Source organism: Bison bison, unplaced genomic scaffold (assembly GCF_000754665.1).
Source record: "Bison bison bison isolate TAMUID 2011002044 unplaced genomic scaffold, Bison_UMD1.0 scf7180017864456, whole genome shotgun sequence".
Classification (NCBI taxonomy): Eukaryota; Metazoa; Chordata; class Mammalia; order Artiodactyla; family Bovidae; genus Bison; species Bison bison.
The window spans coordinates 12197438-12209209 of NW_011495018.1; the positions used below are offsets into that span (position 1 = coordinate 12197438).

Genomic DNA, 11772 nt, shown 5'->3' on the forward strand with positions numbered 1-11772 from the left:
ATCTCCATGGCCTAAATACTACATATTGATGTGTTCAGGCCTTGTATCCTTCACTCCTCCCTTTTGAATCTATATGAACTTAGTATTTCAGTAACTTTAAAATTAGAAGTAATGTATGTTAACATCTTAAATCTTTTCTCACAATTTCTAAGTTGAAATAGATTTGATTCATGAAGAGCAATTTGTGAAAATGTCAGAAATTCAAGTAGGCAAGATGAGAAAGACATGGGGATGGGGTCTTCAATTTGTTAGTGTAGTTTTTGTAAAAGGCCTTTTAAAAAGCTGTTAGATGAGTGCTGGTATGGTAGAGAGGCCTTCCTTTCAAGTAGTATAATTTCTGTACCTTTCATCTTAGATCCTGTTTTAGTATCAATGAGCAGAATGTGGATGGCATATGACACTGTTGACAAAATTTTATAAATAGGGTAATCAGAGCACATTTTATTTTTAATGGGAATAATCTCATTTATCTATAACGTTTGTAATATCAAATCAAATCACATTTAGATCCCATCCATTAGAGTATCCTAGGAGAAGGCAGTGGCACCCCACTCCAGTACTCTTGCCTGGAAAATCCCATGGATGGAGGAGCCTGGTGGGCTGCCGTCTGTGGGGTCGTACAGAGTCAGACACGACTGAAGTGACTTAGCAGCAGCAGCATTAGAGTATCCTAATTTAGGTGTAGAATGGTTTGTCAGAGCAGTAGTTTTGGAAGCAGTTTGAAAACAAGCATTCTGGAAAATGAGACGGAGTCCCAGCAGTTACCGGCAAGAAATTTGCATACCCCAGAATCATTCAGAAAAAGCCCCCTTTCCAGTTCATATTGATGATAGTGCCAGCTCTGTTGATTCTGACTGTATAATGGCCTTTTAACTTACACTCTACAACCAGTGTCTTAAAAATAAAGTTGTTATTAAGCCTACAAATTATGTAACATTATAGCTTATCTACTTGGTCTGTTACACAAATAACCTAGTAAAATTGAAGGGCTGACCTAAACTTTACTATAGGTAGATACATAGATCACTCACTGTGTCTTTAAGAATGCCTACCCTCCTAGGAATAGTTTGTAATTCCAGATTTTATTTTTAAGATGATATCAATCTGGAAATGAACGTTTCTTTAAAGATTGCAGCACAGCTTTTAGTGTGTGATAGTTTTCTCTCGCACAGCCTCAAAAACTTGTTTTTTTCCCCCTAATTAGATGATTGTTTTGGAATTTGAAAGTATTGGATTTGGAATCTTAATTTGACTAGCTATTGAGGAAATGAAAAGTACTTTCAGTTTTATCACTAAACAAGACTTACTATTTTTTTTAAGTGACATTGTTACCACAGTCATTTAAAAATAAGAGATTGGGAATTATTTTTGGCTAGTTTGTTATTTTGTCACCACATCATACCGGGGGCCAGCTCTTAAATTTAACTCTTGGTGCCTATTTTGCAACATATTGATAGTGCTTATATACAGTAGTATGGGTTTTAAATCCTCAGTGTAAGATTGGGAATTGGATATAATAAATTATTTTGGTGGGCTGCTGTGATACCCTTAATGTAAAGGATAAACGTAAAAACATTTACTCCCCAATTTTTGGCTGATAAAAGCTTTTTCTGTTAAATAGTTGTGAAAAAACACTAATATATTGTTAAATTTTAAAATAACTGTGTGTGCATGCTCCAGGAAGATGATAAGTAGGTCCTTTCCTTGAAACAGAAAAGGCTTATTCCAGCAAAGTATCTAGTTGTATTCAGTGTTACATCTTTGATTGGGAGGGGTGTAATAAAATTGACCCAAGTGAAAATGGCCTTGCCCCCATATTGGCAGATATGGTATTGAGATTATTGAAGTATTGAAGAGGGGTTTATGTTTATTTGCATGTGAGGAGTTTGGTTTGGTATAATATGGGATGACATAGGATATTGTGTTAAAAGATACTGACTTCAATGTGTTTTGTGATTTCTCCTGTATAAAGTTTTAAAAATATACTAGAATAGAAATATTGTTTATAGTTTTCCTGGAGGAAGGAATGTTCAGAGGCAGCATTCCTGAGAGATGTGATGATTGGAAGAAGAAATGAGTTACTAAGTAAATCCTTCAGATGGGAGATGTTTTGGTCTGTGTTTGCCCTAGAATAGTTATATCTTAGATAATGCTGTACATTGTTAGGTCAATGCCTAAAACAATTGTCAATTTTTTTTTTTTTAAGAAAAATGAACATTGATTTTAAAAAACAGATGTGTTTTAACTTTTTTATAGCGTAAACTAGTGTTCTGCCAAATTATTGTCAAATTTTCAGCGGAGAAATTTTTGTGTGTGTGAAATTTGGTACTTAGTTTTAAGTTACACATAACCAGAAAAGAACCACCCGTAGTCTGTTAAGTGTATTAAGAAAGTTTAAAAAAAAAAAGAAAAAAATACGATAAATTTTAACTTTGGTCAGAAATGTAATGGAGGAGCTTTTGCTTTTCAAAACAAGCAGTATACCCAAAATCTGAGGTTGGAACAGATTTTGAAATATTGCTACATACAGAATGCCATCAGATTTAGGCAGTGAATTTTTAAAAGAGTATACATTTGTTTGCTCTACATTCAAAAATTTTTTTCTCAATTAAAAAATAAACTTTTAATTTTAGAAGTTTGAGATTTACAGAATTATTGCAAAGATAGTACAGAGGGTCACACCACACACAGATTCTCCTGTTAATAAATATCTTAGATCTGTGTGGTATGTTTGTTACAACTAATGAATCAATGCTGATACATTATTATTAAGAAAAGTCCATACATTGTTCTCAGCTTTCTGTAATGTCTCCTGTGTATTTCAGGATCCCACCCAAGATACATTACATTTCGTTGTCTCCTTAGGCTCCTCTTGGTTGTGGCAGTTTCTTAGATTTGTTGGTGGCCTTGACAGTTTGAGGAGTATTGGTTGTCAGGTATTTTGTCTCTTAGCTGGGATTTGTCTCAGTTTATTTCTCGTGTTTAGATTGGGATGAATAAGTGGAGAGATACTTTGTGCTCATGGATTGGAAGACTAAATGCTGTTGTCAGTTCTTCCAAACTTGTTATATAGGTTCAGTGAGATCCCAGTGAGCTATTTTGTAGGTATCTACAAGCAATTCTGAAGTTTGTATGGAAAGACAAAAGGTGTTACATAGCCAGCTAGTACTGAAGAACAGAGTTGGAGTACTCACACTACCTGACTTCAAGATTTTCTGTCAGGCTACAGTAATCAAGACAGTGAGGTATTGGCAGAAGCCTAGGCAGGTCAGTAGAGAAATGATAAAATAGAGCCCTGCAATAGACCCACATAGTCCATTGATCTAAAAGGAACATAGTCAATCTAATTTGTTTTTTCTACCTTAAGTCTTAATACAAACTAGCAAGAAATGCATCAGCCAGATCATTGTGACTGAAGTTACACTTGCTTTTTCTGCCTATTCAAGGGGGAGATTGTTACCCTCATGACTTGAATCTCTAGAACTTTATAAAGTAACTTAGATATAATTGGTGCAGAGGAATTGAGTGAAATCTAGTTTTACGCATAGGTCATATTTGAGATAGTATCAGTTTTTCTTTTTTTTACCTTGGTATAGTGTTAGAAATCAAAAATAAATTGTGACCTCAAAAGAGATGGTAATAGGTTGGGAAATTAAAACAGCCAAGTTAAAAAGCAAGATTTAGGTTTTTATATAGCATACATAATTAATTTTCTCCTGATTTACTTTTCCAGAATTTCTTGAAGTTGGCAAAAAGCAACCTGCTCTGGACGTTCTTTATGATGTTATGAAAAGTAAGAAACATAGAACATGGCAAAAGATACACGAGCCGATTATGTTGAAATACTTGGAACTTTGTGTGGATCTTCGCAAGAGCCATTTGGCTAAAGAAGGCTTATATCAGTATAAGAACATTTGTCAACAGGTATGAACAGCTGGGTTTTTATATTTTAGTAAGTGCTTTTAGTCATTTTGGGAGGCATTTACCTTTCATATTTACTGTTTTATACCATAAAGTTTGCTTTTAAAATATTTTTTGGTTTGTTGGGAGACGAGTTTTATTTATTTATTTATTGGCTAGGTGAACATCAAATCTCTAGAGGATGTTGTCAGGGCATATTTGAAATTGGCAGAGGAGAAAACAGAAGCTGCTAAAGAAGAGTCCCAGCAGATGGTCTTAGACATAGAAGATCTGGATAATATTCAAACTCCTGAGAGGTATGTGGGCTAAATTGCTAAATAGATCTTTCTCATTGTTTTTCTTCACATGTGTCTCCATTGTCCCCATTTGAAGTAAATGTTTATTAGAAAGAATGCTTGTCTTTGGAATTTTAAATGTACAGTAACTTCAAGTCATGTACTGTTCAAAGTTCATAAAAGTGAAAAACCATCTGATAGGGTGTATACTAATTTAAATGGCTTTAATACAGATTAAGAATTCAAATACTTGGACTAAGTGATAGCTTTACAGTATGTTGGAAGTTGTAGGTAGAATTTGAACTATTTTATAATGATCATTGTTGGTTTTGGTTTTATAATCATATGGCAAAGTAGGAAACCATGTCTAAAATTGTTTTCAACGTTTTTAAATATTTTTGTAGTGTTCTCCTAAGTGCTGTAAGTGGTGAAGACACTCAGGATCGTACTGACAGATTACTTTTAACTCCATGGGTTAAATTCCTGTGGGAATCATACAGACAGTGTTTGGACCTTCTTCGGAACAATTCTAGAGTAGAGCGTCTCTACCATGATATTGCCCAACAAGGTAAAACAAGAACTGCTTTGAAAAGTTGACTCAAGCATAGGTTTTGCGAAAGGTTTAACTGTTAAAGTTAATCTCCTTTTCTCTGTAGTACTTACTTTACGTAGTTTTAATTCTTGCTTTAGATGATTGGCATTCATTTGGATATTGAGAAATTTGTTTCATTAGTCAGGGTAATTCTGTGTTTTCCATTGATGTCTGAAGCACCTTTTAAAGTCATTTTGGAGTTTTCTAAGTGACTGAAAAGATAAACTTTTCTATTGCTTTCTGGCAAACTTGATTCTATCAATACTTTTGACTCTATAGCATACTCTTCAGCAAGCTACTTAACCATGTACTGGGTTTCTAAGGTCTTTCTGAGCTCCGGAGTGTTATTGAATATAGAACTAAACCTTATTGAAGACTCAGGAACACTCCATGCACTTTTAATCTGGAGAACTGTATTAAGTTTGTTTTCCTAATCTTGTCTTTTTGCCTTACTGTTGCAGCTTATCTTCCTGTCAGTGCAGCCTTTTAACTATATATGACATGAGTGGCTCTTGGCTTTTTCTTACTTTTAGCCTTAGGCACAAGCTTGTCACCATTTTTAATATGGCATTTGTTTTTGTTTATTCAAGTTTTAAGTGATTATGTGACTAAGAATAGCTTACTAGGAGTATTAGAATCTGTTTCGTTTTGCCCACATGGCTAGCATTTAACACAAGGCAACTAGGACCTTTTGATAACAGTTGGGTTAAATATTAACTTGTAGTTAAACTGCATCCTTTTGTTTCAGGCCTATTGAAATAGAAATACTCTTTTTTTAAGGGATTGACAAAGGACATTCAAAGAAGTTATTTTAGTATTGCATGTATGATAGTAGAAAATTATGTGTTTTAATGATAGAGCAGGTAGTTCATTTATACATCTGCAGAACTGAAATTAGGTTACCACAGACCCCCAATTTGTATTATTCCGTTTCAGTTAGTGCAGAAGCTTTGTTTTCTAGTAAAGTAGGTAAGAGAGTTAATTGTGTTTCAGACGAGAATTTTTTTGCTCTTTTAGGGTTTGAAGTGATAAGTGTTTGAAAGGTGAGTCCCTCTTAGACCTAAATTTAAATAGCTTCCTTAGCTCTCAGAACCATTTCAGTCTTAGACCAGGACTGATGACTGTGTCTAAAAGGTGCTCAGGGCACATGAAGTGAGTTACAACTGATCATTTCTCAAAACTGATGCTGAGTTTGGTAAATCTTGTTAAGATAACTGACCTTAATACATGAAATAGAACCTGTTTAAATACTAAGTTTATGGTGGAAAGTACCTAATATATTTTACAATTTATGCTTATAGCTTTCAAATTCTGCCTCCAATATACCCGGAAAGCCGAATTCCGTAAGTTGTGTGACAACTTGAGAATGCATTTGTCTCAGATTCAACGCCACCATAACCAAAGTACAGCAATCAACCTTAATAATCCAGAGAGCCAGTCTATGCATTTGGAAACCAGGCTTGTTCAGTTGGACAGTGCTATCAGCATGGAACTGTGGCAGGTATGTTGTGAACTATTTTGGCTTTTCTTTGTAGTAATAATAACCCATATTACCTTTTCTTCTCTTAATGAGTATCTGCGTCTTGGTGTCTCTTGGTTAATTTCAGTAGCTAGGTAACAGATTTGAGGTTGTCTAATGGAGAAGGAAGAGTTTGGGACAAGAAGTCTCAGTTATTTTGGTTCTTGATGCCTGCTGTCAATTCCAAGCCAAATCATCTAATCTCTTTTTCAGACCTCAGTGCTCAAATTGTGGCTCAATGCCTAGAGAGTATGCCTTTACAAAATTTTGTAAATAATTTCATGGTAGTTTTGTCTCTGTTTACCTGGATTTAAAAAAATCAGTTGGTCTTTCCATCTTATTTTAATAGTAATTTATTAAGTACTGATGGCAACAGTTGAGAAATCACAAAGACAGACTTGGCCTTCACCACAGAGAGTTGGAGAAATGCAGCCCGAGACTGTCCCCTGGATCTCTTAGTGCTGCACAGACTTGGGAAGCTTGCACAGTGAGGATCCTACATCAGAGATCTTGGTAGTGGGCATTTTGTTGTCCACATGGACTTTTTTACGCTAAGGATTCTGCAGACATTTTCTCATGAGTTATTTTTATATATTTGATTCCCCCACCAAATCTTACTGAAATTGCAGAGGAAGAAACTAAAAATTGGTAGTTTTCAGCCAATGAAAATGTGATCTCCTGCTCTCCCATATTTTCCTTTTCTGCAGGTACACCCTTAAGATACCTGAACTAAAGGAAAAAATTTTAATAGAAGACAAGTAAAACATGCCTAGTATGGAAAAAATGATAAGTAAAAGGAAGAAAATATTTATTCATTATCTTAACACTCAGAAATAGCCTTTATGTTGTGTTTTATGTCCTTCCAGATTCTTTAAAAATATATTCCCCCAAGTGGTACGATACTCTTTAAAGGCACGGGCAGTCTAAGAAATTGTGTTAGTTTTCTGAGATATATCAGATAGTTAAATTATGAATAAAAAGAACCACACATGAAGGTATTTTATTTGCCATTTTTATCCTTAAGTGTAATATATTTTAAGTTTCATAGATTTTTGTTGTTGTTTTGTTTGTTTAGAATGTAATGACTGTAATTTATACCACTAATTTTAGGAAGCATTCAAAGCTGTGGAAGATATTCATGGGCTATTTTCCTTATCTAAAAAACCGCCCAAGCCTCAGTTGATGGCAAATTACTATAACAAAGTCTCAACTGTATTTTGGAAATCTGGAAATGCTCTTTTTCATGCGTCGACACTCCATCGTCTTTACCATTTATCTAGAGAGATGAGAAAGAATCTTACACAAGAAGAGATGCAAAGGTAAGAATCTTATTGTTGGATAGTATTGAGATATAAAAGAACTATCTTGTAAATGGCATGATAATGTTAGATTAGGGTTCTCAGCTGCACTGTTGACATTTGGGGCTGGTTATTTCTTTGTCAGGGGACTGTGTGTTTAGGGTCTTTGGCAGCATCCCTGGTTTTCCCACTGGTTGCCAGCAGCACGCCTTCTAACTGTTAACTACCAAAAAATCTCAGTGGTATTCTTGGGCAGTATTCTTGGTCTTCGGTAGCTATCTTGTATCTGGTAACCAACCCTCCAGTTGAGAAAATGGAATGTTAGGAAAGGCAGTGTTAAGGTATTAGCTTCCTTAACTGAGTGTAGGTATTTAGAATCTAGGAACTGATTAGACCCCCTCCCCCCAAAATGAGTACTTTTATCAAGTAACTTCCCCCCCCCAGCTATACAACATTAACTCTGTAAATAATTGGCATGTGTATTTTTATGTAGATAGCCTATAACCTAACAATCTAAAGACTTTTATTTTTTTAGCATTACATATATACTTTCAGTCATGTTTGGTTTTTATTATACATTTTAGATGGGTTTAGGCAGCTCACATGCCGTTTCTTACTGGCAGACCATGTTATTTCGGTCTCTAATAGAAGTACATACACCAAATTGTTTTTCTTAGCTTGTAAGCAGTGCATGAAACCAACTGAGTTTTTTCTAGTGTATATGGCAACCCACTCCAGTCTTCCTGCCTGGAGAATCTTAGACCGAGGAGCCTGGTGGACTGCAGTCCATGAGGGTTGCAAAGAGTTGGGACACGACTGAGCAACTAAAACTTGGCACTTCCGTATATATATATGTATATTTTGCCACACAGAGCATCACGTGGGATCTTAGTTCCTCAAGTAGGGATTGAACCTGTGCCTCCTACATTGGGAGCTCAGAGTTTTAACCACTGGGCCACCAGGAAAGTCCCTTAAAAAACTATTGAGGACAGTGTTCATTATGTCATTCACTATCTGTTATATATGTAATCCTTGTTTGTTGGAATAAGGGAAAAAACTTTATTTTCTTTATTTCTATAGTCTTCTGTTAGAAAAGACTGTAAGAGTGCTGTCATAATCATCAGGCTGTTTGGCTATATGTGCATTATTTTCCTTAACCCTCCCAACACCTGGTGACTTAGAAAATCAAGTTATCTTGCCTAGGGTTCCAGTTAGAAATGGTGAAGCTGAGATTCCAACTCTTGACTCGTGGGCTCCAGAGCCCGCAGTCCCTGGTGTCCTCTGGTGCTCCAAATTCACCCCGAGTTTTGTGTTTTAAGGAAGCTAACGTTTAACTTTTGCCCTCAACTCCCATAAATATGTTTTTGTGATCCTTGTAACTTTTCCCTCTTAAGTGTTAGTTTTTTCTTAGTTTTAAAGTCTTCCCTAATAGTTTTTATAAGGAAGTAGGGGTATATGCAGGTGTGTCTGTGTTGCATTCAACACAGTCTTTCTCTTTAGCTAGAAAACACTGACAGTAGTAAGTGGGTGGGTGAAGTTCTGTTTCTCCAAGGGTTCATTTTAGGATAATCCATTTCTTTTTTAATTAATCCCATGCTTTGATAAACACTTAGGAGGCCAGTTCATAGTGGTGGTATACATATTCTATCACTGGCATATTGTACTAGATAATTAGAGAAGTATCTTTCTGCTTATCGACATTTGCAAATTTAACAGATTGTAACTTTGTTCTCCAGAATGTCTACTAGAGTCCTTTTGGCCACTCTTTCCATCCCTATTACCCCTGAGCGTACTGATATTGCTCGACTTCTGGATATGGACGGCATTATAGTTGAGAAACAGCGTCGCCTTGCAACCCTGCTAGGCCTGCAAGCCCCACCAACACGAATTGGCCTTATTAACGATATGGTTGGTATAAGTTTTAGCACTCTTTAACAGCTTTGAACAGAACCCTCTATGATCAGGTTTTATAATTTATGATTAAATGCTGAGAATTCTGATGCATTGCCAGGGGATTCTGATACATGACAAGTTTGAGAAACATTGGTGTAAGTCAGCCCTGTGTTGAGGTGAGATGTTTTGTCTTGAATGAGCTGGAGTTAAATTGGATGCAGCAGACAAGACTCAGATTAGCTTTGAGGAATAGCATGGGCCCCTTGATAAGGGAAGTATGATGGGCAAGAACAATCATGGCTTATTTCAGGGGCACACTGGACTAATTCAGTGGGAATTTATCATGTTAGTGTCTGTTACCTGCCAGGCAAGTGATAGTTAAATGGAATTTGTAGTCCAGAGGAGTTTGATTCACAGTAGTTTGACTTAGTGTTTACTGTGGTACACCTCTAGCAAATTACTTCAGGATAAGAGAAAAAAGAGAGACAGATGCTAGAGAATATAGGACTTATTCCTTCACTGGCAGGGTCAATCAGTTTGGATAAAAGTTAATATACTTTGTATATGGCGATAGTTTTCTCTTGTAACAGTTCTCTGTTACAGTAGCAAGACAAGTTCCCTTTGTGGTAAATTTTTCAAAAGAACTAACTTAACCTATGAAATAATATTTCTTTCTGAATGCCTTCATGTTTTATTGTGCTGCCATTTATAAAAACCGGCTTTGTGTGTTGGCATGTTTTTATGGGACTGAATTAGGATTGCTGCTGCTGCTAAGTCGCTTCAGTCGTGTACTACTCTGTGCGACCCCATAGACTGCAGCCCACCAGACCCCCCCTCCCTGAGATTCTCCAGGCAAGAACACTGGAGTGGGTTGCCATTTCCTTCTCCAGTGCATGAAAGTGAAGTCACTCAGTCGTGTCCGACTCTTGGCGACCCCATGGACTGCAGCCCACTAGGTTCCTCTGTCCATGGGATTTTCCAGGCAAGAGTACTGGAGTGGGTTGCCATTGCCATCTCCTGAATTAGGATTAAACGTAATTAAATAAGAGCATTGTATTTAGGAAGAGGTCTTAACTAGCAAATAAGTATTAAAAAAAATTGTTTTAAATACTGCAAAGTGTGCCTGATGGAAGTATTATCCATATCTGTTGAGCTCATGTAGCATACCTTGATGTTAAAGGTGATCAGTTATGATACTGATGTAGGAATCTGTTGGTGGGGTCAGGATCAGTAGGCAGGACATTCACGTTTGGGTCCTCATTGGACCCATAAATAAATGCCTATAAGAAGGCTTCTAGTTGGTGTCAGATGAATGGCTTAACTAGATGTCAGGAGGCATTTTATAAATCTTGAGTTCACTCTATGTACAAGGTCGAGACCTGAGTATTAGGTTTATGTAGCTAAATTCATAATCACCTAGAGAATGATTCTAGTATCTCAGGAACAGACTCAAAAAGTTCCTAAGAGATTGTTAAGCTTGGGAAGCAAGTATACTTCAGTAGATGATGATAGCCTGTCTCAGTACATTCCTTATTTGGAGGGGGTGCTCAATGGAAAATCCAGAACATTGATTTATTTAAAATACAAGTACAGTTGATTCATAATGTGTTCATTTGCTGTACAGCAAAGTGATTTAATTTTATATACATTCTTTTTTATATTCTCTTCCATTGTGGCTTATCTTGGGATACTGAATATAGTTGTGCTATTCAGTAGGAAATCTTGTTTGTCTATTCTGTGTGTAACAGTTTGCGTCACTAAACCCCAGCATCCCAGTCCATTCCCCTGCAAGCACAAGTCTGTTCTCTCTATCTGTGGGTCTGTTTCTGTCTCATAGTTTAGGTTTCACATGAAAGTGATCGTATGGTGTTTCTCTCTCTGACTTCACTTGGTGTGATAATCACTAGTTGTATCTGTGTTGCAGCAAATGGTATTACTCCATTCTTCTTTATGACTGAATAGTGCTCCGCTGTGTGTGTTCTTCATCAGCTCATCTGTTGATGGACGTTTCCGTGTCTCCATGCCCTGGCTGTTGAGAAGGGTGCTGCTGTTCACAGTAGTAGGGGTGCATGGATCTTTTTTGAATTATTTTTTCTGGGTCTATGCCCAGGAGAAGGATGGCTGGATCATGTGATAATTCTAATTTTAGTTTTCTGAGGAACTTCCATACTGTTTTTGTTAGTGGCTGGCCCGATTTCCCTTCCCATCAGCAGTGTGAGAGGGGTCCCTTTTCTCCATATCATGTCCAGGATTTGTTATTTATAGATTTATTTT

General features: G+C 36.5%; 1 protein-coding gene across 1 annotated transcript in view; it reads left to right on the forward strand.

The window, feature by feature from the left end:
• Window positions 1-2684: 2684 nt before the first annotated feature.
• Window positions 2685-11772, forward strand: part of EIF3A (eukaryotic translation initiation factor 3, subunit A) — a 27138-nt gene continuing 18050 nt past the window's right edge. The window contains exons 1-6 of the mRNA XM_010859269.1: window positions 2685-3924; window positions 4081-4217; window positions 4601-4764; window positions 6090-6289; window positions 7418-7626; window positions 9342-9513. Of these exons, the coding sequence (XP_010857571.1) occupies window positions 3787-3924; window positions 4081-4217; window positions 4601-4764; window positions 6090-6289; window positions 7418-7626; window positions 9342-9513 (1020 nt within the window). The 5' untranslated portion in view covers window positions 2685-3786. The remainder of the gene's footprint in view (window positions 3925-4080; window positions 4218-4600; window positions 4765-6089; window positions 6290-7417; window positions 7627-9341; window positions 9514-11772) is intronic.